General features: G+C 46.2%; 1 protein-coding gene across 1 annotated transcript; it reads right to left on the reverse strand.

The window, feature by feature from the left end:
- Positions 1-61: 61 nt before the first annotated feature.
- YWHAG (tyrosine 3-monooxygenase/tryptophan 5-monooxygenase activation protein gamma) lies at positions 62-26,821 on the reverse strand. Its single transcript, XM_033171470.1, has 2 exons — positions 26,590-26,821; positions 62-1,046 (listed from the first exon to the last, which is right to left on the reverse strand). The coding sequence occupies exons 1-2, from the start codon at positions 26,674-26,676 to the stop codon at positions 390-392; spliced, it is 744 nt and encodes a 247-aa protein (XP_033027361.1). The 5' UTR covers positions 26,677-26,821; the 3' UTR covers positions 62-389.
- Between the last annotated feature and the right edge of the window lie 928 nt (positions 26,822-27,749).

The raw sequence follows: 27,749 nt of genomic DNA on the forward strand, positions 1-27,749 counted from the left end.
CCAAGTTAGTCATCGTCAACTTCCACGTACGCCTAGCGATTAAGATAACTTAAAAGACAGCTCCCCCTTGAATTAATAAGTCTACAGAACAGTCCATTCGCCATTGTGAGGCTGCCACAATCGAGTTACTCCATTCCACCCAAGCACAGCCAAGCCTGACCTTTCCCGCTAAGTTGTGTTTTGGCAAAAGTGTCAACAGAGGCAATCAAAGACAGGTTGCGGGGGGAGCCTCCCTGGAAGGTCGCCCCTCCTTTTTGTGTTTTTTGTTTTGTCCCCCTCCCCCACCCGACCCCCTCCCCCCCACACCTCGTGGGAAAACAAAATTAAAGACTGCAGTAGTAGCATCATCAGCGTGCGGCTGCCAGTCCATCCGGAGGGGGGGCGAGGTCCTAGTTGTTGCCTTCGCCACCGTCGTCGTCCTGCTGGTCGCTTGTCCAGAGCGTTAGGTTATCGCGCAGGAGCTGCATGATGAGCGTTGAGTCCTTGTAGGAGTCCTCGTTGAGGGTGTCCAGCTCGGCGATGGCATCGTCGAAGGCCGTCTTGGCCAGGTGGCACGCCTGCTCGGGGGCGTTCTGGATCTCGTAGTAGAAAACAGAGTAGTTAAGCGCCAAGCCCAGGCGGATGGGGTGAGTGGGCTGCATGTGTTCCTTGCTGATCTCGTGGGCTTCGCTGTAGGCCTTCTCAGAGGACTCCACCACCGTCGCCCTCTTCTCCCCCGTGGCCACCTCGGCCAGGTAGCGGTAATAGTCCCCTTTCATCTTCAGGTAGAAGACTTTGCTCTCGTACTGGGTCTCGCTGCAGTTCTTGATCAGGTAGTTGTCGAGCAGGCTGAGCACGTCCTGGCACACGGCCTCGAGCTCCTTCTCGATCTTCTCGCGGTAGGCCCGCACCATCTCGATCTTCTTCTCGTTGCCGTCGGCCGAGGTCTTCTGCTCGATGCTGCTGATGACCCTCCAGGAGGAGCGCCGGGCCCCCACCACGTTCTTGTAGGCCACCGACAGAAGGTTCCTCTCTTCGTTGGACAGGGGCTCGTTCAGCTCCGTCACCTGCACCAGAGAAGGGAGGACACAACAAACAGGCCGAGTTAGCCTTTGGTCCCTCACACTTGAACCTGCCGCTTTCCAAAGCTCGCTCCTGGCTCTATGGAAAAGTCTTTCACCGGCTCCCCCCCCCCCCAGCAGCAGATGTCATCTTAAACGTCCCATACCCAGCTTGCTGCCTCATCTTTAATGGAACTGGAGGGGAGGGAATAGAGGAATTAGGAAGAATACAGGGGGTATTCAAGAGATCTAGGGAATGATCTGTCAGGTACTCAGATACAAAAGCAACAGGTGACCCCAACTGGAAGTTTTTAAAAAGCAGGAAGCCACGCTAGTAGCTATTAAGTTTACCTGCCTGACATGAGGATTTCTGCATTTGCGGTCTTTTATGCCCCATCCATCCCTCCAAAAAGAAAGGAAGAGTACAAAATAGGGCTGGGCAATATATCAATATATCACCCAAAACCAGTTTGAAGTCCATTGATATCAGTTTCGTGATTTTTGACCTGGCAATATATTGTGAATCGTGTGTGTGTGTGTGTGCAAAAATCATGATGCAGGAAAAACCATGAAGCCAGCCAATGCCTCTACAGAGCTCGATCCTTATTTCAGACATCATGATATATCAGTATATGGTGATGTTTAGCCGGGGATATACTGCAGTGTTGAAAGCCAGGTATCGACCAGCCCTGGTACAGAACACTACATCCTGCAAGAGATGTGACCATAACCTAGAGCATTTGGAGGATAGAGGACACTACAAATACAGCCTTCAGAAGAGCAACCAAATTTAATTTTAGGGTTAGGAGGGAAGACGTCCAGCACACTCCCTTATGTGAATAAGGCGGCACACATTTTAAAGAGCTGCCGGTAGCATGAGGCTGCAGGCAGCACTCGTTTCAAAACGATGCCTGGCTGCTGTCTTGTGCTGGGACACGGCATTTGCATTATGGGTTGGCGGAGGACAAGGACTGCCATCAACGTACACCCCAGCTGCCTACTGCTCCTCCCCTAACAAACCCCGCCTTGCTGGTCACAGAAGAATCACATTTTTGTTTCGAGGGATCAAGAAGAAAGAAAAGCCATAAGAAACAATGATCAGCTAACAAACCTAGCCAAGCAATTGAATCATAGAATTGTGGAGTTGGAAAGGACCCTAAGGATCATCTAGTCCAACCCCCTGCAATCCAGGAATATGCAGAGGTCCCATACGGGGATCGAACCTGCAACCTTGGCGTTATCTACACCACACTCTCACCAACTGAGCCAATATCTATAGACCCAAGATATGGGAAAGGGGGAAATAGAGGATGAAGAAGAAGAAGAAGAGTTTGGATTTGATATCCTGCTTTTCACTACCCAAAGGAGTCTCAAAGCGGCTAACATTCTCCTTTCCCTTCCTCCCCCACAACAAACACTCTGTGAGGTGAGTGGGGCTGAGAGACTTCAGAGAAGTGTGACTAGCCCAAGGTCACCCAGCAGCTGCATGTGGAGGAGCGGAGACACGAACCCGGTTCACCAGATTACGAGTCTACCGCTCTTAACCACTACACCCCACTGGTCCATAAAATGTTTTAATGGGGGTCCTTGAAGGGTTACAAAGGCAGCCCAGAACTATAGGACTCAGGCCTGAAAGTAGGTTGCTGGAAATCAGAAACAAAAAAACAGCCATGGCAAGTATTTGGGGTGGGGGTGGGGTAGAGATACAGGAAAGAAGCCAGCAAGCAGGGAAAAGGCTAGGTAAATAGGTTGAGAGATGGGTGCGTTCGAGAAAGGATGAATGTTGGAATTTGAGGGGACAATGAAGCCACTGAGGTCTCTTCCCACTGATTTTTAAGTTGCCCTCCATAGCATAGTTCAAGGAATGCTGTTGTATGTTGTCGTTTTATTAAAAGAAGAAGCCAACATTTGAGACGTTCAGGCTGCCAGATCCTATACTAGAAGGATCCTATGTTGACTACGTTGCAGTCAAAAACGCTTTCTTGACCCCAAGTAAAGCGAGGGACAGGGAGTTGAATTCAGCATCTGCAGCATGCTGGAGCTTAAGAAGCAAGATGCCCAAGACAACTATTTCACCTAAACAATGGTGCTCGTGCTGCAACAGGCAGCTCCCAGAGTAAAATGCCTGGCACCCTTCATTAATGCAACGAAAACCCTGCAAGAGCCCTTCCAGAAATTCACCAGCCTGCACACGGCACCAGCTCCGAGCTGCTCACTAGGCTGCCATCCTTCCAACGCCTTCAGGAATCTCAGGTCGCTCACAGAAGGTACGCGTTTAGTGGGCACTGCAGAGTGCAGAGATAACTTGGCAGCACCGAGTCAAGGTTGCATGTACTTCCTCTTGCAATCAGGCGCAGACATCAGCAGAGGCAGGCAGCAGGCTGCAGCCTCCAGCAAGAGCACGGAGATAGGATCTCAGTGGTGACAAGGCAAATAAATGGGAGGTCATATTTAAGAATGTCACTCTGCCCCTCCAGTAATTCTGCACACAGCATCGCTCTATTTTGGGCCATGAAGCAATTAAACCTTTGCGATAATTTGGTTCAGACAGCGCTGCAGAAAGCTATTTAGAGCTCGTTGGGTTTTATTTTAATTAGACAGCCTTAAAGCCATGCTTCAAGGGGACATCGCCTCTTGGCAGTTAACCTGGTCAAAAAGCAAAACGTGGGCATCTCTGCAGCCTGGAAAAGGACATTTTAGGTGTGCTGATTTTTACATGAAGTGGTTCTTTCCCACTTTGGATACCCCTGAAAGATCCACGGTCTCCTAATCTTCTGGAACAACACAGAAGGTCACGGCCATATTCCAGAAGCAAGTCCAAGGCACAGGCTATTAGTGGCAGCACCTCCAGCTAGCGGCTTGCTCTGGGTACCATCTAGATTACTTGAGAATGTGTGCCACAATGGCCTCCCTGGAAACAACTAGATGCAACCCCGGCAAAATCTGATTAAGTTTTGTTCTTCGCTTGAAGCAGGAACTTAAATCTCCAGCTCCTTAAAGTTGGACAGCAGCAACTGGGCCACAGAGATTTGTTTTGTAATTGCATTTTATTTACTGAACAGGATTCATAGAATGCTTGATCATCCTTAACTTCCAAGAGATTTACACAAAATATAAAACGTTCATTAAAAAGACTGGGGTTGGGGAAGAAACCAACCATTAAAAGCAAGTTCATCTAAAACGTATCAAAATAATAATTAAGTAAAATAACCAGCAGCTATTAAGTACGTATATAATAGAATACAATTACATGTTTAAATCACAGCATGTTCAATTTATGCAGGGATAATTTGTGCTGCCTTCGGGTTATTATGAAGTGTGGCCGTTTTCAAGTTGTATTCATAGTGGTGGTTCTCATAACGGTTTATCGCTCTGAAGAATGCTTTCTTTAAAAGAGGACAAGTGCAGGGATTGGGGCGTTTCTGTTCAGAGAAAAAGCAAATATGAGGTGACATGATAGAAGCGTACAGAATCATGCATGGCATGGAGAAAGTGGATAGAGGAAAGTTTTTCTCGCTTTCTCCCAACACTAGAAGAACTCATGGACACCTGGCCAAGCTCAATGTTGGAAGACTCAGGACGGAGAAAAGCGCTTCTTCGCACAGCACAGAGTTAAATTATGGAACCTGCAGCCACAGGAAGCAGGGGTGGGCCACCAACTTGGATGGATTTAAAAGAGGATTATACAAATTCACGGAGCAAAGCACTATAAGGCCACCATGGTTATGCTCTGCCTCCACAGCTGGAGGCGAAAATTCTTCTGAAAACCAGTTGCTGGAAACCAGAGGAGGGGAGAGGGCGCTTGTGCTTGGGTTTGTAGGGTTCCCCACTGGCAACTGTATAAATAGGATGCTGGATTATTAGGGCCTTTGGTCTGTTCTAGCAGGCCCTAACAATGTTCCTATTAAAACTTACATCTAACACCCACAGGAAATAATAGCTCTTGGCATACAGGTAACTGACTCCCTGGCAATGCAGCTTGCCGGGTTCTGACAGCAGATTTGAGATGTCACAAAGTACAAAGGATCAAGGCAACCCCACCCTATCGGTAACCTATGAAGGGGAAGGGGCCCAACCTCCTATAGCCTGTCCCAAAGTTTTCATGGTGCAGCTGGAGAGAGATGCACATCACATGTACCTCTTGCCGTTCTTGCTACCATATTCTCCTAAGCAAAATAGTGGCTTGTCTCCGCAAGCAGTAGGGTCAGTGTTGGCTCCACAAAGTGGCATGGAGGCGGCATTCAAGTGGAAAATGCTTCAAGTTTTCTCCCACCACCTACCACCTTAATAGGTACATGCACTGTCTTGGAATTCATATTATCTAGGATTAGACAAGCCATTCATCATCTGCTCCACAAGCCCTCGGAAGGCAACCTTGCTCTCATTCACATTTGTTCAGTCGTTCAGTCGTGTTCGACTCTTCGTGACCCCATGGGCCAAAGCACGACAGGCACCCCATCCTCCACTGCCTCCCGCAGTTTGGCCAAACTCATGCCAGTCGCTTCGAGAACATAGGTGAAATTAAATCTGTTCATTTTCTCACACTGGCCATATTTCATAAGCCAGTGTCAAATCTTCACAACAGACTGTGCTTGAGCATCCTGATTCTCTCTCCCCCCCCCCCCCGGTCTCCTTTCTCTGCCCATAACTGCGAGACTGCCACTGGAAAAATTGTGTTAAGGGAATCTTGGCCAACAGCACAGAAGCAAGGACTGTGCACATTAATCCACTGGATTTCATTTTATATAAAGAGAGCACTGGAATGAAGGTAAATGTCTAACCAACAAAACAGGAATGTGAAGACAGGTGGAAGCACACGTTTTGGTTGTTGCCAACAAATCCAGATCTTTGGAAGGCAGGCAGCAAGCCTGTGACTTTCTGCGAGTTTAGAAGAGGAGTTTGGCTTTGATATCCCGCTTTATCACTACCCTAAAGAGTCTCAAAGTGGCTAACAATCTCCTTTCCCCTCCTCCCCTACAACAAACACTCTGTGAGGTGAGAGGCTGAGAGACTTCAGAGAAGTGTGACTAGCCCAAGGTCACCCAGCAGCTGCATGTGGAGGAGTGGGGACGCGAACCCGGTTCACCAGATTACGAGTATACAGCTCTTAACCACTACACCACACTGGATCTTTGGGTTTCTGGGACCCAAAGATGCATATTGGGCAAGCTACAACCTCCCCTCAAGCAAGGGCAGCACGGGCAAGGGAACGATCTTCTAAGTAAGAGGCTCCACTGTTCTGCAAGGATTTGACTTGTGGATGCTGCACCTGTCTGCATCTTCAAAAGTTACCCCTTTTGATCTCTCTGCAGCAGCCATTTTTGCCCACACTATTTAGACACACTATTGTTGCTAGAGAACACAAGCCACCTTCAGCGGAGCCTTTCCTGAAGGCATTATGCCTAACAATGCTGTAAGCTCAAGGAAAGACTTGTGTCACTTCTGTCTCCTAACAAAGGGGCCAGGATGCAGATGGCATCAAATCTGTAGATGGCAGAAGGCGACTTCTGATTCATAGGCTACTGCCAATGAAATTTCATTCAAGAGACTGATGGATTTCAAGCTAGGCACCAAATGGCACCCTAAACCTAGGTTACGCTCGCCACAACAGAATGTCTATTTGTCAGGGGGTTGAACTAAATGACCATTGGGGTCCCTTCCAGCGCTGTGATTCTACGATTCTATGATCTCAACTACAGTGGTACCTTGGATTAAGAACTTAATTCGTTCTGGAGGTCCGTTCTTAACCTGAAACTGTTCTTAACCTAAGGCACCACTTTAGCTAATGGGGCCTCCCGCTGCCGCTGCGCCGCCAGAGCACGATTTCTGTTCTCATCCTGAAGCAAATTTCTTAACCTGAAGCATCATTTCTGGGTTAGCGGAGTCTGTAACCTGAAGCGTATGTAACCCGAGGCACCACTGTACATTGCAGGACTGTAGCTTGCTCTTACAACTATTCACTTGTCCCGGTATGCAAGAAGTAGAAATGGAAATGGTATTAACTATATGAACAAAGGCAGAGGTTTTCAAAACTGTGATCACCAACCTGGTGCCCAGAAATCTCCACGTAGTCACAATTGGACCCACGCCAGTTGGACCTACTGCAAAATGCACCTGGATAATTTCGGGCACTGATTTCAAGGTATCACTTTCACCAGCCACAAACAGCTTCGATTACATGTGCCTTTTCCTCATAGTAAAAGGACAGGTCTACAATAATGTAGAAATTGTAGTTCTTAAGTTCTCCATGAGCATAAAAGTGCTCTTAATACTATCAGCTATGCCAAATGCATCCTAGATCCAACCCCCTTCCTTGTGTTTTGATAGAACGCCCAGCTACAAGCTAACCCCTGATGCAGAAGTGGTGTTTTTTTTTGGGGGGGGGGAATCATGCAGGATATAAGTTGCTACAGCCATATGGCATCAGAATGCCCAGCCCCGATAGATCAGGCCAAAACTTCCTGTTCTCACAGTGGCCAAATAGATGCCGTAATTCCAAGCAACTGTTATTCAGAGGCATTATGCCTCCGACAGTGAAGGAACACCATGGACAATTGGGCTATCAAGTTACTAGTCATGATGGCTGTTGGAGCCTGATCTACAGTGGTACCTTGGTTCCCGAACAAATCAGCTCCCAAACGCCGCAAACCCGGAAGTGTTCCAGTTTGCGAACGTTTTTTGGAAGCCGAACATCCAACGCAGCTTCTGAGTGCATGAAGCTCCTGCAGGCAAATGGAAGCTGCGCCTTGGCTTTCGAATGGTTCCGGGAGTTGAACGGACTCCCGGAACAGATTTTTTAACTTCCGACAACCAAGGTGCCACTGTATTATAATCAGAGCCAGGCGAGAATGGCTTTGCTCAGATAAAACACTGGACTATGGCTCTGCATCCTGTGAACAAACCACAAACTCTCACCCCTTGCTTTCCCTCCGGCATGAAAATTGGGAAGCTTTCCCACTTCCAGTTTTAAAGTAACTGTGGTTTATTGTCAAAACAAAATTTAAAAAATTCCTTCCAGTAGCACCTTAGAGACCAACTAAGTTTGTTCTTGGTATGAGCTTTTGTGTGCATGCACACTTCTTCAGATACCTTAGAGGTTGGTGGACTTCCATTTCATGCGGCTCAATGTGGTGCCTTCTATAGTTCCAGTTACAGGTAGGTAGCTGTGTTGGTCTCCCATAGTCAAAAAAAAAAAAAAAAAAAAAAAAAAAATCCTTCCAGTAGCACCTTAGAGACCAACTAAGTTTGTTCTTGGTATTGTGCATGCACATGAAAGCTCTTACCAATAACAAACTTAGTTTGTCTCTAAGGTGCTACTGGAAGGGTTTTTTTATTTTTTATTTTGCTTTGACTATGGCAGACCAACACGGCTACCTACCCGTAACTGTGGTTTATTGCTACGTCTTAGCTCAACAGTTAGCCTTAACTACAGTTTAAGGAAACAAACCAACTTCAATCTGCAGTTCATGGCTCCCTAAACCATACTTGAGGCTAACCAGTTTCTGGTTCAGATGCATTGATAAGGCTTGACAAATAGATTGTGGAAGGAAATGTTTCCAGAGTGGAAGAGGGGAGAACATGCGCCCAAGATTTGGGCAGCCAACACTCAGTTGGTAGAACGTGAGCCTCTTAACCTCAAGGTTGTGAGTTTGAATCCCACACTGGGTAAAAAAAACTGATGGCAGTTTAGCTTCACATCAGAACTCAACTCCCTTTGAAGGTCCAGGAACACCAGTGACCTCTGCCTGGTAGAAGAACAATCTGGGAGTGGAAGATAAACCCATCGAGAAATTAACACGCAGCTCTGTTTTCTCCAAAAATAATAACAATGCTATTCTGCATCAGGCAGGTAACTGCATGACTGGGATGTCTCTAATGCTCTGCGTGTTCACTGGCAAATACAAGTCCCACAAAGCAGGGGGACCTCTGACACTTTTTTGTTGAGTCAGGGTAAAAAAATTACCAGACAAGTAGCTTTTCCAATCAGCAGCTTAGTTTCAAAGCATAATTACTGAACATACTTAAGCTTTAAGGACCGATGAGAAACGGCCAGGCCTGGCATCCTACTCTGTGTAACTGAGTATCTCTCAGGAGCCCAACATGATGGCCTGATGCTAAGCCTGTCATAGAGATACAGTTACCAGCCCCCTTTCAAAGGGATTTCTGCTCTAATTTCAGGAACTATTTAAGTTTCAACTGCCTGCATCCTGCTCTTCCCTCAAACAGAGAAATCAAGGAGGGACCAGCCTTGGGAGTTTTAGTGTAACTAGCCAGAGCACAGTTATAGTCAATTCACCTCCACCAGAACTACAAAAGTTCTCTCCACCTGTACAAGTGCTTCATGCAAAGTTTCTTGACGGCCTTTGTTTTTGGGAAAGCCTCAAGACTTTGGCAGGATATTAAGTCCACATTCTGTAAAAAGTTTTGAATGAACCGTTTTGAAGTAAGCAAAGCAAATGGAGTTAACTGCAACCTTTGCAGTTGATAATCTATGGAATTCCCATCTTGTGAAAAGAATATGGACACCCATAAGCTACCAGCACTTCAAGTAAACTGTCTTGGCCACTGTCAGCAAACTTTTTCAGCAGGGGGCCAGTCCACTGCCCCTCTGACCTTGTGGGGGGCCGGACTATTTTTTTTTGGGGGGGGAATGATGCAAGAGCACCACGAGCCCCGGTGGCTGCTTATCTGTGTCTTGCGAGCAGCAGGGGCTGGTGGCGGCGGAGGGACGATGAGAGGCGCGCGAAAGGGCTCCGGAGAGGGGCTGCTTAAAATAGCAGCCGCTTGAGCGCTGCTGCTAGCACCAACAAACCCCACCCCCTTCCTCCTCTAGGCAGGGCAGGGAGAAGCCAGGAGGAGGGAGGGGGGAGGAGGCGCCGGCATGTGAGGGAGAGGGAAAGAACGCACGCGCTGGCAATCCACGTGGGCCGGATCCAGAAGGCAATTGGGCCAGATCCAGCCTGTGGGCCTTGTTTGCCAACCCATGGTCTGGGCATTTATGCCGGGGAAAATAAGAATGTAAGAAAAGCCTTCTGGATCAAGCCAGTGGCCCGTCAATTCCCATATCCTGTTCTCACAGTGGCCGACCGGATGCCTGTAGGAAACCCACAAGCAGGATCTGAGCACAAGAGCCCTCTCCCCTCCTGTGGTTTCCAGCAACTGGCTTTCAGAAGCATTGATGCCTCCCACTGCGGAGGCAGGGCACAGCCTCCATCATGGCTAGAAGTTATCAGGGGCCTTCTCCTCCATGAATCCATCCAACCCTCTTTGGAAGCCACCCATGCCACCTGTGGGAGCGAGCTCCATCGTTTTAACGATGTGCTGCATGACAAAAACTCAAGTTTTGCTGCCTTTTGCACACACACCTCCAATTATTATTATATTAAATTTCTATACCCCTCTTCATCAGAGGACCCCCCAGTTTACAATACAAAAATACAAAAATAGTAACAAAACAATAACACACACACACACACACACACACACACACACACACAGTGTGGAGGGAGGGACTACATGCACACCCAAAGCAGGTGACCCAATAATTATGGAGTTAACTGCTCCATGATATAAACAGGGGGCTTTTGCATTTTAAGTTCATCAGTGGGTACCAATAACTTGCACCCACTCTAAACCAAGCCTTATGAGGAGCGCTTGAAGGAGCTGGGTGTGTTCAGCCTGGTAAAGAGGAGACTGAGAGAAAATATGGCAGCCATCTTCCAATATCTTAAGGGCTGTGACGTGGAAGATGGAGCAAGCTTGTTTAGTCCTGCTCCGTAGGGTAGGAGTCGAACCAATGGCTTCAAGTCACAAGAAAGGAGATTCCTGCTAAACATCAGGAAGAACTTTCTGCCAGTAAGAGCTGTCTGACAGTGGAACGGGCTCCCTCAGGAGGTTGCAGACTCTCCTTCATTGGAGGCTCTTAAGCAGAGGTTGGGTGGCCATCTCTCATGGATGCTTTAGCCGAGATTCCTGCACTGCAGGGGGTTGGAGTAGATGACTATTGGGATCCCTTCCAACTCTACAATTCTATGATCCTACCATCTTTACAGCCTTCTGCTTCATTAGCTTTCGCATCCATGCACCTAGGGCTGGCACCATAGGCAAGACTTATTACTACGGCTTGCTGTGCTACATTTGTCGATTTGAGAAGGCCGTTCCTCTGCATTATGTTAAATGAAGAGATAGTTGTATAAAAACAGGGGAGTGTTAATTCACTGGCAACAGAATGATGCAACGGCAAAGCTGACATCTCACATGATCTGAGAAGCAGAGCTCAAAGGAGTACAAGCACACAGTCAGAGGATGGTAATTAACAGCAATTAATATTTCCTGTAGTCATTTTGCTTTTGTTATTCTAACCTGAGTTTCTACAGCAAATGATTCCCCCACATTGGATATGACCACGTTTTAAGGCTCTTGCAGCTTGCCGCAAGCACATTCTTACAATCAGGTTTTTTTAGGAGAAAAGACAGCGTGCTTTTGGGAGTTCCTGTTCCACCTCAAGATTCACCATTCCTAGAAAACATTGAGGGCCTCTGGCACAGTTACTATCTTTGTTCAAAGGGGCAGAAATGCACTCATGACAGAAAACCAAAATCTGAAGAACTTATGAGTAGGCGCAGGAATGAGTCAGACCCAAGCATGCCAATTGATTCCATCAGAGGGGATGAGTAATTTTAATAGTTCTCTCCCTGAATGACAAAATTCCGATCAATTAGAACAATTGTAGCCTATTTGTATGAAGTGACAAATCCCGTGCTAATTAGTGTTGCATTGTCCTACGAGATCGCAAATGCAGATCTCGGTTGCTTAAATCAAAGCCCATTCCCGATTCAGAAATCTTGAAGATATACTCTTTTCTAAGCCGAGGGCTGCTCCCTCACATTAGTTGCCATGCTGAGACAAGCGCTTGTCCATTGAGCACAGCTACTGTCCAATACCTCTTGAGTCTTTCAAGGCAAAATTCCCTCTCTGCCCTTCTTGAGATTTTCACTAGAAATATGCAGGTCAAAATTTCCTTCATGCATAGCATGGTTTGGGCAATGGCTCTTACTTTTCACTGCTACTTTTCATGACAAATATCACAGAAAGGGCAAGTAAACATCTCATGGTCTTCATCATTCTCTTTTGGTGGATGGGATGAAGGATACCCCAATTTATCCAGTTACAGGTAGGTAGCCGTGTTACAGGTTGGTCTGCCATAGTCAAAACAAAATAAAATAAAAAATTCCTTCCAGTAGCACCTTAGAGACCAACTAAGTTTGTTCTTGGTATGAGCTTTCGTGTGCATGCACACTTCTTCAGATACCAATTTATCCAGTTAATTCCAAGAGAGGCTGCATCAAGCAGAGTCATCTAATGAATTTTGTAGTGAAGCAGTTAACTGAATCAAAGTCGCCCCGACTAAATCTGACTCTAATCCACTAAACCACAAATGTAACTAGTGGATAATGAATATATGACTGAACACTTCTTAGATATTTAACCATTAACTAATGAGCATGCGAATCTGACTTAGTGAGTACATTAAATAAAATATTTGGAAGCTTGCCTGAACAGAGAAGTGCCTTGTCTCAATTTCGAAAGTTCAGAACCAAGGAAAAATGAATCATGACATACAGGTGTTTATCACTTGGGAAGAATGAAGTTTTTGCCTTTGCAAATGGAAGAGGTGAAGCTGAATTTAATGCAGATCAGAACAGGAACCCTCTTTCTAACCCTGCAAATTGTGTGTGTGTGTGCATCTCTATCACTTAACTGACAGAAGTCCCATCCTCTGAGACTTCATTCTGAAGTTAGTCAGTTATCCAAACTTAGATCTTGATTCACTGCTCTAGGAACCCATACCATGGCATTTAATGGCATCTGATCTACCCTACCCAACCCAGAATTCTATATGATCTCACACTGACGAGCGTTAATTTGGGAACTGCTAAAGGGTTAGAGGACTAATTTTCCAGAAACACTGGCAGCAGAAAGAGCATGCCGAGATTTGAGGGAAAACAAAATTGAAGTTGGCAGTGAATTGAAATACTCAACACCAGAGTATTTCAATATCCTCTGGACTCTTAAATGTAAAAAAGCAACTGCCCCAAACTCAGCTGGCGGCTACAAGACACACCCACCTTATTTAAGAACAACGGGGTACTTGGCTGTTTAGATTTCCTCAAGCTTTTAGGCGTTTATTTACCAGGCTATGAAATGTTTTAAAACCAGAAAACTTGCAAAGTCGGTCTTAAAAATGCTGTAGTGGCTTTTATCTTGTTTGGTAGCTGGGAACTGAGTGTGGCTTATTTATTATTATTAATGTTATATATTTTTATATGCTGCTTAATACCAAAACACGCTAAGCAGTCAACAAAGAGAGGGGACAACAATGAAAGCCAAACAGACAATAAATTCCCAAGAAATACAAAATGTAACTACACTTCGGAGAAACATCCACCCTTTTAGCCTAGACCTCTGGAAAGTGAGGAGCATGCTCTACCTACCGGTGTTTCTAGTGTCACTCCTCTGGCCAACTACCAAGGAATGGACCACTGTAGCACACTTTACATTTTCTTGCCCTTGAAAGTGTTCAGAAGCTAGCCTAAGACACAGCCAGCTTGTCTGAAGGAACGTCTCAACTTGATATGAAATAACCAGGGTGACAGCAGACCATACATACTCCTGCCGTATCAGCCCTCTGGGTGCCAACCCCTCACAAGGTGTCAGAAACCAATTATGATTAAGGGTCTTCTCAGGGGCAATTCTGAATTTCCTTCCAAGGGAGGTTCCTGAATTTCCTCCCAAGGTTCATCACTGTTCATGACTCCACAAAACGGACCAAGACGTTCCCTTGCGTCATCAAAAGTCTTCATAAGGAGCTGAATCTTGTCAGCTGACTCTGCTATTCTGCAATGTTACTGTACTGTAAATTTACAGAAACCTGCAGACAATGTGTGGTTAGTTATCCATTACAGGGAGGCCCAGTCTCCTCACATCTGCTGTTCTGCAGCTCCCAACTATGTGACCTTCTCCTCTCCTGCCATTTCCCACCCCATACCTTCTCTCCCACCAGAGTCACCTCCCCTCTTCTAAATCTTTTCTTACACTCACCTGCTTTCACTGGCCAGCTGCCTTCAAGACCCTGCCTCTTCCTTTCCTATTTTTTACTGCTACAATTTTCCGCAGAAAGCTTTCCATTTCTATTTTTTTTATTAAAAAAAAGTTTCATAAAATTCATTTGACTCACAGTTTACTTGTAAACCAGGGGGCAGACACCAAATAAGAATAAAGGTATGGCATATAATAATTTAAATAGCTGACCCAGCACAATTTTGCATTGGCTTGTTTTCATTACCATTCGACTATTTGGGACATTCTTAAGGAGGAACCCCCCCCCCCAATGTACAAATGAATGCCCCAATTCCACCATTCCTACAAGGGCTATCTGCTTATTGGCAACGTCGAAACGATCACCAACAGTACAAAGGTGTCTCAGGACTGGTCAGCATCACAGGGTTAATAAGATTGGTGTGGAACTTTCAGCCTGAGAAGAATACACTGTTCTGCACTAAAACCCCTGTCACTTTTTCTTTAAAACAATACCTCTTAAGTTATTTGCTTCCTATCACCACCCCCTGGGGGGGTCAGCTGCCTAGACCAGGCATAGCCAAACTTGGCCCTCCAGCTGTTTTGGGACTACAATTCCCATCATCCCTGATCACTGGTCGTTAGTCAGTGTGGTGTAGTGGTTAAGAGCGGTAGACACGTAATCTGGTGAACCGGGTTCGCGTCCCCGCTCCTCCACATGCAGCTGCTGGGTGACCTTGGGCTAGTCACACTTCTTTGAAGTCTCTCAGCCCCACTCACCTCACAGAGTGTTTGTTGTGGGGGAGGAAGGGAAAGGAGAATGTTAGCCGCTTTGAGACTCCTTCGTGTAGTGATAAAGTGGGATATCAAATCCAAACTCTTCTTAGCTAGGGATGGTGGGAGTTGTAACAGCTGGAGGGCCAAGTTTGGCCATGCCTGGCCTAGACCATCTTTTATCACACGCACAAACTGGAGATCACACAACCAGTTTATGACACAGCACTCATTCAAGCAACTGGTTCTGTCACACGAATGAAGAAGGAAGTGTTTACTCAAGACTGAAACAGCCCAGCGGTCATCCTCCATAGCAACAGTATTGCATAGTTAAAAGCGTGACTAAATCTGGCTTTTTTGCTGACATTTTCGCATCACCCATCAGGCAGTATCTGCTTGCTGCCTAGGACAACCTTGTATTTATCCAGTTGCCAGGTAGCCAAACCTGGAACTGCACTCAGGAAAGCGACCTGATGGGAGGCCGGAATGACCACTTCTGTGTGCAATATAAAAACGGGTGGGGGGTGGGGGGGTGCTATCAAAAAGATAAACCTCCTCCAGCATAGAAATGCACCAGGCTGCTATAGGAGATCTCCACCACTGCAGGATGGTAAAACCTTTACAGGCTAAAAACTTTTGCGGTCTTTACAAGGCTGGTGGTCATTGCTGAAGGACAGCTGCATTCTTCCTTTTTCTTTCTACTTGCAGCTGAATACTCCCAAGAAGCGTAGCTCAGCTCTCATTGTGAGTCTGGTGCAAGAAAAAAGATGCAAAAGTATTGCACCAAGTAGCTCAAGACGGTGTACACAGTTGTCCCCATCCCCAGTTTATCCACACAACAGCCCTTGAGAGGTAGGTTAGGCCGAGAGGCAGTGCCTGGCCCAAGGTCACCAGCGAGCTTCAAGGCCAAGTAAAGCATTTGAACCCTGGTCTTCTAGCCTCTAATCCAACACTCTGATCAATACACCACACTGGCTAGTGCTAGCTCAGGGGGTTTAGTTTGGTCAGAATTGAGTACACACTTCCAGAGTTAACATTAATTCTGGTATATGGGGCACAATAGCCACTAGAGGGCTGTGAAAATTTGTGTCCCGGGCTTTTTAGACTCTTCTACCCATGTACTATCAGAAACCAAAGGGGAGGAAGGAGGCAGATGGGGTGAAGGAGAGGGACAAATATTTTTTGATATATGGAGGGGGAGATGCAGCAGTGTATTCTGTTCAAGCTTTAAACCATGGGTAGGCAAACAAAGGCTCAGGGGCCAGATCCGGCCCAATCGCCTTCTAAATCCAGCCCACGGACGGTCCAGGAATCAGCGTGTTTTTACATGAGTAGAATGTGCCCTTTTATTTAAAATGCATCTCTGAGTTATTTGTGGGGCATAGGAATTCGTTCATTTTTTTCCCTCCAAAATCTAGTCCAGCCCGCTACAAGGTCTGAGGGACAGTGAACCGGCTCCCTGCTGAAAAAGTTTGCTGACCCCTGCTTTAAACTAAGCTGTGCTGTTACTATGGAGAAGGGAAGGGAACGTGCCCATAAAAGTCTCCAAGTTCAATGGCCTATAATAATTTTAAGCCTACACGTTTCCGCTTAATAGCCTGGCTCTGCACATTTATGACCTGGATCATTAGCTAAAGCCAAGCGGTGCCTCGGTGATCAGGCAGGCTTCAGGTGTTCAAGCAACACAGCAACACAGCCCCCTACATCCCTTTGTCCTCCTGCCAGCCCTGAGGGAGCCCCGCCCATCAGCACCAGAGGCAGCCGCCACAGAGTCAGCTGTTTGAGAAATTAAGACTTTATCCCAAGTGGGTCGTGGCTCCACTTTTAAGGGTTGAGCAACATCGCAGCCAGAACCAGAAGTCAGTTCTAAAACCAACCAATTGCACTCAGTGTTGGAAACTCAATATATATAAGCTAACCGCCAAATGGCACCTTAAACCTAGGTTACGGTCGCCACAGCAGAATGAGGCACCATTTTCCCCCAGTGAAATTTGTTGTTGCTATTGTTATTCATTTCATTAACACTCTATATTTTAAAGACAAGACATCAATGCGGTTTACAGTACATTAAAATATCAAATACAACAATCTAGAATAAAACCAATTCAAGGGAAATATTTCAGATCCTTCTCTAAGGGCCACTTGGCTTTTCCCATATTTATTTACCTACTTAATTTACAGAGCTGCCACGTAGCAGAAGGACTCTAGGAAGCCAGTGTGGTGTAGTGGTGGGAGTGTCAGACTAGGACCTGGGAGATCAGGGTTCAAATCCCCACTTAGTCAGGAAGCTCACCTTGGGGTAACTCAGGGTCGTTGCCGGGATTAACAGAGATGGGGAGTGAACCATGTACTCCTTAGAGAAAAAGGTGAGATATAAATGCAATAAACGAGCTCTTCTGCTTACCTGCTTAAGAAAGTTGGAGAAGCCAACCAGATGGAGATGTCAGTTGCCAACCTGGCACCCAGAGATCTCCACGTGGTCGCAAGTGGAACAACGCCTGTTGCAAAACGCACCTGGCTGATTTCTAACACTGATGCCACTTCAAACAGAAGCTTCCATTTTATTCCACAGATGCCATTTATGTATGCATCCAGCACACACCTAAATGGGCGTACAGTTTAGAATGCCCTGAACGTGTTTTTTTTAAGTGAATTATTCAGTAAGATACATCCAAGATTTTATATTCACAAGAGGTTTAATTGAGCCAACGCACTAGAAGTTAACAATATAGGTCTGAACAGCTTTCTGTGCCACTCAGATATTCTAACGTCAGGAATTCTCAGCAATTCTCAAGGCTTGTGTGTTTTCAACATGAGGCTCAAGGTTTGTGTATTTTGGCACCTCCTTTCCCACACTCCCAGGCAAAAGACTGCTATACACATACCCAATAAAACTTTGGCATTTCTGAAACCCATTTCGGGGGGGGGGGGTAGCTGTGATAGTCCATTGCGGGGGGGGGGGGTGTCACTCTGAAATTTGAAGTAGACAATCAGCTCTCTCAAGCTCGTTCATTAGTTTGCAGAAGCATCTCATGCTCTACCCGGAACCAAGATTTAATAGATGTGAACCTGCACCTGTGACTAGGTTGCATGTGGTGGGGAGAGAAGGGCTGTGCCCCTTCTGATATGGAAGCACAGAGCTTCTTGCTAATAACGAAGTTAACATATTAGGAACGTCTCTTCCTCCTCCTGTTCACTGAAAGGTTCAGAGTGTAGAACGGGAACAAAGAATGAGCAATCAAAAGCCACCCAACCGAATCATGTGCAGACAGGGTGAGAATATAGCAGGCAAAAAGGCAAATGCTGTATCCTACTGAGGAATCAATTTAGGATATTGCATTCTACCTAAATAGGGGCTGACCTGTGCTTGCCATTTCAGCACACTCTGCTGCCGTTCTTCTGGGCCAACCAATGCAATGGCCCAGTAGACATGTCACTTTGAACCACCGTTAAGCTTAGCCATGCTTTAAAGGTACACACACAGCTAGGGTTTAAAGCGGGTGGGGGGAAACTTTGGTGCTACAGATGTTGCTGAACTCCAACACCCCCCAGTCCAGCAAGCATGGTCAATGTCCAGAGATGATGCAAACTGTAGCTTTGCAACATCTGGAGGGCCAAGGATTCCTCTCAATTTACCTGGTTGAAAGGAGCACGCAAGTGAGGCTGCTGTCTAAAGCAGGGTGGTCCAACATGCAGCCCAGGGGCCACATGTGGCACTCAATGCCTTCTTGGGTGGCTCTCAGAAACATTTGGCACTTGGCTTTGGGAAGAAGGCAGGAGGACTCTTGACAAGGGTCCTAGAGTCCTCCCACCTCCTTCCCAAAGCCTAGTTAGCACTTTCCCAGCTTTGGAAAGAAAGTGGGAGGACTCTAGGACCCTGCCTTCCAAAAGCCTGGTGCTCGGAGCATCCAATTTTGGCTTTACTCCTCCCCTCACACCACAAAGCCCATAGGTTCCATGTTGAAGTACTCTTGCAGCCTACTTGGTATTGAGATTTTGGGCCATCCTGGTCCAGAAGTATGACCAATTACTGAAGTATCAAGACACCAAAGGCCAGAAAGCTTTGTGATCTGCGGAAACAGGGCTACATAGCTGGAGGGAAGCTAAATACCATCTTTGTTCAGCATTCACTTCAACAGAGTGCCATCAGAAGGTTAGACAGGACTGTGCAGCCTACAAATGTCACGCAAACTATGAAAACATTGAAGATGCCTGCAGGACAACGGAACATTTCAGCAAAACTAAAGCATAAAACGTTAAAAAGGAACACATCCTTACCACTAGACCAAGCCAGTCACTGTTGCTGTTGCATTTCCTTCATTCCTCAAAAAACCAAACCTGCCACCTTCCTGCGTTCGCCAGGCTTCAAGAATGATTAAATAATAAATAACCCACTGCCATTTTTAGAAACCACATAAAGTCAAGCTGACTTTGCAACTATTCCCCCCCTCTTCATCTACACAAAAACCTTTCCTTCTAATTACCCAGCAACAGATGACCTGAAAGGCCTCCCTATATAAACCTGCCCAGGTGCTGAGATCCTCAGGTGAGGACCTTCTCTCTGTCCCATCAACATCAGAGGCATGGTTAGGGGTGACACAGGAAAGTGCCTTTTCTGTGGCTGCTCTTGGTATTGTGGAATTCCCTCCCAAGAGAAGTCAGACTGGCCCCCTCTTTGCTATCCTTCTGCTGGCAGACTAAAACCCTCCTGCTCAGACAGGCCTTAGGAAACTGAGAAGCAGGCAGGGCTGACCACTGGGGGCTGCTGTCAGAGCAAATTGCTTGTCTCTGATGTATTCTAATTATTGCTTTTAGCTAGTTTGTTATTGCTTTGCATTTTATCATGTTTTTAAATGTTGCAAGCTATCCTGAATCCCAACTTGGAATAATGATGATGATGATGATGACATCTTTGGGCAGGGTAGAAGATCAAGAAAGAGGCCTCCTTTTTGTTCACAATCACTGCTTCATTAATCCATACAATCTACTTAGTGGTTACTCTTAAGAGGGAAGTGCTCCTATAATGTGCTCCTACTACCCAGGGCCTCAACTGACTTCTCAACACAGAAAGAAAGTTCTGAAGGTTTTCCATCTCAGAGAACTTTCGTCTTCATGGACGATCCCATTCTGGCAAGAATGAAACACTGGATGACGGCCAGGGCTGGCCACTCCCCGTGGCGTTTTGCTTCCTGACCTAACAGACTGGTAGCCGCAAAGGGCAGCTTTCTGATCTATCTTTGTGGAGCTGCAGAGCTCTCGGCGTATGGGTGCATTAAAGGTCACTTGTAACATCACACTTTGCCCTAATGCTATTATTACATTTTGGACACTTGGCCACAGAGAAACATTTGAAAAAGGTTTCCTCGTACTTCTCATCCCAAAGGGTGAGTATCATTTGTTAGCACTTTCGCCCAAACGCTGGAAATAGGGCAGCACCTTTAGGTGATATGACTAGCCACCAATATTTGTTAAGATTTACGGCAACGTTTCAGGTGCTGTTTTACTGGGTTTGTTCTAGGGATTTGTCCTAGGATAAATAGGGAGGTATATAAATTCCAATAATAATAATAATAATTATTATTATTATTATTATTATTATTATTATTTTATATGGCTTTTACTGCACTGCAATGGTTCTCTTCTCCTCCCCGATTTTAAAATAGGCTTTTAAGTTTTTAAATCTTTACAAGTTGCTTAGAAACACTTGGTGAAGCAAGCAACTAATACACTGAAATAACAATTTTGAACATAGGAGGCTGAATCAAGATATGGTACGGGTATTGAGGTCAATGAAACCTGTTAAGATTTTATCTCCTTGTGGTATATCCAATGTGGTGGACCAGCAACACCCCCATACCCCAGGGATTGGTACCATCTTTGGTTCCCGAAACATGTCACCCAATCTGGGTTGTGGTGGAAGTGCCCTGGACCAGCAGCCCAATGGCTTGCAGACCAGAACCAGTCCATGGTCCACCACTTTGTGGAACACTGGTTTAAAGGACACTGACATTAATTTGAAGGGGAGATTGCTTACCAAAAAAAACCCCTGCAACGCTAGCAGTAACTGCATTTCCTTATTTCAGAGGCAGAGAAACTAAAAAAAATAAAGGCCCCTGGTCTTTAACTTACCCTGCACTTTTGAATGAAATCTGAATAAATTCCATAAATGATCCAGTTAGAGCACATCAAAGCTAGAGGCCGCATACAGATGGCATGGTGCAGTTCTTATTAACTAGGAGCTGGGAAGAACTTCCAGCTCCAGAGAGACTGCAAGGAGTCAGGGTGGGGCGAGGCTTCATCTCCATTACAACTAATGGATATTGATCTAGGCATCTTGCAATAGGCAGCTGTATGGCAGGCGATGGGAGTCGATCCTGAAGCAGAACTGCTGATGCATCCACATCAAACATGCTTTCAACATATCACACCTCTAAATTTTAGATTCTAAAATTTGGGGATTTTTCTTGTGGTGTGGTGGGATAACCTTCTCAGTTTAAAGGCTCTTGCACAAACCATCCTTTCATTCCAGTTGTAAAACAGCTATCACCTTTTATACTCAAAGCAAATCAGAATCCTACGCACGGGGAATTTTGCAAGCAATGGCAGGCCTCCAACCTTTAACGGAGACAACGATTTATTCCCCACCCCCTCTACCTAAGGCCCCAGGGTGGGTTGCAACAATTAAAACACAGAATGTTAGAAACAGTTTAAAGCAACTTGCAATCACAGAAATAAGCTGGGTCCCAAATAAACCCATCTCAAGCGTCAAAGGCAAGGCTGGAGAGGTACTTTTAACCAGCACTTGCCAGGTGTGCTAAGGGACAGACTAAACTGCATTAACCTCTTAAATGCATGCCCTAGCAAGTGTGCCAATTCAGGAAATGCTGCCAATGGAACTGTCTGGGCAGGAGAATGTATGCCGTGGTCCTTCCATTTTAGCAGAGGACAATTCATGGCAGCGAGTTGCCTTCATACTAACCCAACTGCCTTAATATTTGACCAGCCAGTGCAGATGCAGCAAAGTCTTGAAGAAGGGGTCATGCTTCTGAGCTCTTCCATCTGGACCGTACATACACACTGCCCAGCAAATTAATGCTTCAGCAAATTCATGGGAGATAAAGCTATCAAGAGCTACCAGTCCTGATCACTGTACAGGGAACAGAGGCAGCATGCATTCAGCAGTGAAAAAAAGTGCTATTGTGCTCAGCTCCTGCTTGTGGGCTTCCTGTAGGCATCTAGTTGACCACTGTGGGAAGCACGGCATTGGATTAGATGGGAATTGGTCTGGTCCAACATGGCTCTTCTTAGTCAGGTAAAAGAGGACACACGCTGCAGCAGCACCATTTTGTGCACTGCCTTCAATAAGCCATAGTTGCCCATGCTGACAAGTTGTCTTGGAAAGTAACCACAAACTACAATCAGGATACAGTCTAAAGCAGGTGCTAGGCAAACTCTGGCCCTCCAGGTGTTTGGGACTACAATTCCCACCATCCCTGACCACTTTTCCTCTTAGCTAGGGATGATGGGAATTGTAGTCCCAAACATCTGGAGGGCCGGAGTTTGCCTATGCCTGGTCTAAAGGCTCAGGCTATTAGGCCGCGGGTGCATTTAACTGTAGTAGTGGAGAAGCAATTTTGGGGATTTGTTAGAAGAGACCTAATAATGAATGCCTGCTGCAAAAAAGTGAATGGTTAACTACAGTATAGATGGCAATAAAGACAATTACTGTAAGTGCATTAGTTGAGAAAGCAAAAGCGAATGAAAATCCACTGTCCACTGTTCCAACAGGAGAGGTTTCAATCCAAATTCAATCACTACATTTCTGCATTACCTTGGAAAAATGCCATTTGTACACTCTCTGCTACCACCTGGGTGCACTGCAGCTTCTACTCTTACGCGTGACATCATTAAGTTGCTACGGAAATGAGTGCGAGGTCATAAGTCTCCCACACAGCTGGAAGTTGGGGTAGAGGGAAATAATGTTGCACAGTGGCAAAAGGAGATGGAGAAAAATATCAAGTGTTAACTCAGCCCCGGTCCATTAAGATAGGCTTTAAAATTTCTTTTCAGAGTAAAGCAGGCCAGATCTTTGTGTTGGCCCTAGGAGGAAGCAGTGAGCAGAGATTTCCAAAAAAACCAAAAAAAAAAACCCAGATACTAACACAGCTGGACTTGAGGTGCTGTAACATCCCAGGCTACTGTTTTAGAAGAGATTAGCATTTCTACTTCTTTACACAGATTTATTTGCGAAGGTACATTTAAGGCAATTACAGCAATAAAGCAACAGAAATAGAGGGTTGCTGAAAGTTATCAGTCTTCAGGTAGCCATAAAATGAAATGCACAGATCTTAAAATACAGAGTTTTAACAGTTGCATTCAGTGAGACTACTCTGTAAGCACCGACTGACATCAAATCGTCCTGCAGAGAGGGATGCTCAAATATTAGCACAGTACTACCATGCCACTAGGCTGATCCCCACCCTAATTTATACTGCTAGCTGCATCTCCTTCTGCTCCTAGCTAAGCTTCGGCAGTTTCATATGCTTGACAACCGAACGGTTACGACAAAATGGTGCAATCAGGGAGAGAGAGCAGCATCCCAGGCAAGACTGCGACAATTCTGGATCAGTATTCACTATTCATCAGAGACAGAGGCCACGCTGGCTTCTCTTAAAGGCTCAGACCTGACTAACAAGACAAATATAAAGAACCGTTCTCCTCTTTAAAGCAACCCCTCCCTCCCTCTCTCCACCCAGTCTAGCCTCTCTGCAATATGACAAATGCAGAATCTTCTGGAATGACTTGATACTGCCTCCTACGATCGCTTTGTTTGCAAGATCACATCAAAGATTCCTCTCTTTTCCCCCCTTTTACTTATTGAACACTAAAAGAGACCACCTGTATTTTTTTTAAAAAAAATACCCTACTTGCACAATTTAAGAACTGTTCCATTTACATCTGTCGTTTTGAAACATAAAAATTAACAGCACATCATCCTATCTTAACCTCCTTTTTGAAAAGCTAACCTAGATAAATACTAAGATTGCTAGAGATTGAAGTCACTGGTCTTTCCGAATTGCACGCCTTTTTCTCACCTGAGAGAGTAATGGATAATAGTGGACGGGGTGGGGGTGAGAAATAACCCTAGGGAAAAATTTGCCTACTGGCTAACCTACATATCTGATTCGAGCTTTCTCCCTGTAATACCGTACCACCCTGCAAAAGTGTGTTAGATGGGGTGGAAGCCTTGCAGATCATTTACATCCCCCCAAAATGGAAATCTTAAGGACAGCTCTTTGCAATGAAGACAGTTCCTTGCCCTGTCATGAGGCAGATTAAGAGAGGGTATGGTAGGTGATTGTGGGTGGGGTTGGGGGGGGTAGGGAGGACACAGCAGATGAATTCATGGGAAAGGCACCGCCCAAGCACCAGGGAGGGAGAGATAAAGAGGGGGCAGAGGACACAGCACAGGTTACACACTGTCCTTCACTTTTCTCCAACAGGGTGAATCAAGAGGGAACCCATATATAAATTGCACTGTCATCGCCACCACCCCACTTCTCTCCCTCAAAACAGAAGAGAAACCATTTTTAACTAGGCCCAGTGATAAGGCAGAAAAGAGGACGTCCTCTTTACTTCATCCAAAGAGCAAGGGGAAGAGGATGGAGCCTAATTTTACAAAGCAAAACCCCTGTCAGACCTGAAATAGAAGCACATGCCTTTTGGTGTGTAAGGTGCCTCTGAAACACTGAAGGTGCTCCGGGGAAGAGGGGATTTGAAAGCAACTTAAGCCCAGAACAGCATTTGGGGGGAAAGCCACCCAAGGGGGCCAAAATGATACCTGGACATTTCAATTGGGGGGGGCACTGTGCCCGAAGGGATAAATGAGAGATCTGGGGAAACAGGGACCAAGCAAAGTGTAAGATGGTTAAGAGAGGATGCATAGGTTGGCCAAGCATTTTCAGGTACAGACTGACATGGAAAAAACGACAGGAAAGAGCATCCCTGTAAAAAGGGGGAAATTGCAACTTTAGGGAGGGGCATCTCCAGGAGGGAGGGGGGAGAGAGAGCATCATGTTCCCTTCCCATTACACTTACTAAGGGAGGGGCATCTGTTCCAGGAACGCTACTCTTATTGTTTAAGGCACCTTCTGAAGCTGCATTTCCCTACCCAAATATGAATGCAGGCAGCAGGCAACAGCAACAAGACAGGCTGCATGTATGGATATCTGTGGGTGTGAATGTGGTGATGGTTAAAGATGACACTGGCATCAAGGAGGGGAATTATCCTTTGGGCACATGGGGAAGAGAGAGCAAATCTCTTTTTGCCCTAGGCATGGTGGAGCAGGAGAAGAGTTCGGGGGTTTGGCTCTGCAAGGCCATTTCTACCTCCCAGGAGAAATGCTTGCAAGGTGGGATGGAAGGGAGAATGGGGGTGACAAGAGAAGATGATACCTCCTCACTCACTCCCCATAGCATTTTCTGTATGGGGCAAGGAAAGGGATGGGCAAGAAGGACACGTGTGTGTGTGTGTGTGTGTGTGTGTGTGTGCCCCTCCACAGAGAGCCAGTTTCAGCACCTGCCCACCCACCCCCTTTCAAAATGAAGAGAATTCATCAATGGCATTTCCTCTAGCCATCATTTCATTTGGGATGGAGCAGACTGAAAATCTAAATACATTCTAAAATGGGGGGGGGGTGATTTTCTATGGAAACATTCTCCCCCTCCCTTTAATTTCTTCCCTTTGTATGAATTATTTCTCCCACCCTCAAGACAGAGAAAAAGAGACCCCTGCTTACCACCACCACCACCACAAATCAAAGCATTTATGCTTTTGAAGCATGTGGTTAAATAAGTGCATTGGTCCCCTACTCAAAAATAAACACATTTTCTGTGCAAGAAATAGCACATAGCATACACTCTCCTCAGAGAACATGTCCATTTCTCTCTTCCCCCCAGCTTTCTTTTTTTGCCAATTATGTTGATCTCCCCCTCCCAATAAATTAATATGAGTCCATTTCTCCCATTTCTCTTAATAATGAAAAACCCTGTCAATTGTCACCACTGCTCTCCCCATCCAATAAATGAATATATGGTGTGAGAAAGACAAAATTATCTCACCCTACCAGAAATACCCCCTCCTCGTGTCAAAAAAAAAGAAAAGGCACATTATCCTCCTTCAGTCAGTGAACAAATCTGGGGAATGGTTGCAAATTCTCTCACTCCCCCCTGCATCTCCAATAATATCCACCAGAAGCAATATATTCTACACATTGATTAACGTAATTTATTTTAATTTACAATAATAATCAATAAGTTAACATTCTGATTTAATATATTTGTGCACATTAAGGAGGGGTGAATTATCTGACCCACTAAATGAAGAATATTAACCAGTAGACACATCCTACTCCCCTCCACTAAAAAAAAAAAAAAAATGAAAATTGGGGTGGGGAGCTGGGAAACCCCCCTTTTAAGAATATCTCCCAGAAATATCCCCCCAGAGGGGAAAAAATCTCAACCCCCCCTCCTCTCAATAAAAAGGGTGGCAACCCCCCCCCCCGCAACAAAGGAGGCAGACGGGAGGGAGGGGAAAGGGGAAAAGGAGGAGGGAGGGCTCTTCTGCGGTGGCGGCCGCGGCGGCGGCAGCAGCAGCAGCGGAGGAAACCGGGAGGAGGAGGGAGGAGGAGAGACTCACGTTCTTCATGGCGGCCGCCATGTCGTCGTATCTCTCGGCTTGCTCAGCCAGCCGGGCTTTCTGCACCAGCTGCTCGCGGTCCACCATCTTTCTTCTTCTTTTTAATTCTTGGCTTGGACTTTTATCAAAATAGTAATAATAATAATGGCAGCAAAGCTATCTCTCGTTTATCCCGACCGCGCGCTGAAGATGAGAGAGAAACGCAAAAACAAAACGGGAGGAGGAACGGGGGTGGGGGAGAGAGAGAGAGAGAGAGAGAAAGAGAGAGGAAAAAAGGAAGGGTGGAAATGGAACGAGAAGCAGGCGCGCGCGCCAATCAGGGCCGGCCGAACGCTGGGCGCGCGCGAAGCAGACAAGCAGGCGGTTAATCTGCTTGCTGCTGCTGCTCCTCCCGCCGCTGTTCCCTGAGCGCGAGACGGACTTTCGCTCCTTTCCCCCCTCACGCTCGCGCCGCTACTGCTCTCGCTCTCTCGCACGGCAACAACAGCGGGCTGTAGTAGCTGCGGTGGCTGCACCCGGGCGGCGTGCGCATGCGCCCCTATTTCTCCGCTCCCGTCTCTCCTCCTCTGAGGGATCCTCCCGCAGCACGCAGGCTCCGCCTCCCCCTCTCCCCACCAGAGCCCCTTATTGGAGCCGCGCGCTCCTCTCGCCCGCCCTTTTTTCCTTTGCCTTCTAAAGGAAAAGAAAGAGGCGCCAAACCGCCGCTGTTCTCTTTCCCTCCTCGCTCACACACCCCGCCGCCTCACAAAGACCATCCCACCGCCAACGCGAAGGGCACCATGGGAGTTGTAGTTTGCTCTCTATCCGGGGGTGTTAAAGCACGCTTTGAGTCTGAGGAAAAGCCCTCTGAGAGGGAGCCTCCATTTCCCATAAAGCACAACGCGTGCCTCGCTCTTAGTACGAAAAATTGTACTTACACGTACCTAAATATCTATACTGTATTGTCTTTATACGTATATACATAAAAGTAGGTATATATAAATATACCTACACATTCATACAGTTTTGTGTTCATATATGTACAGACACACTGTGTGTGTGTTTGTTTGTTTGTTTGTGTGTGTGTGTGTGAGAGAGAGAGAGAGAGACGTATAACTTACATCAATGCAGTTCATATATTTATCTTGTCGATGCAAATACTAAACACGTCGTTAGTATCC

This window comes from Lacerta agilis, chromosome 15 (genome assembly GCF_009819535.1).
Source record: "Lacerta agilis isolate rLacAgi1 chromosome 15, rLacAgi1.pri, whole genome shotgun sequence".
NCBI classification, from domain to species: Eukaryota; Metazoa; Chordata; class Lepidosauria; order Squamata; family Lacertidae; genus Lacerta; species Lacerta agilis.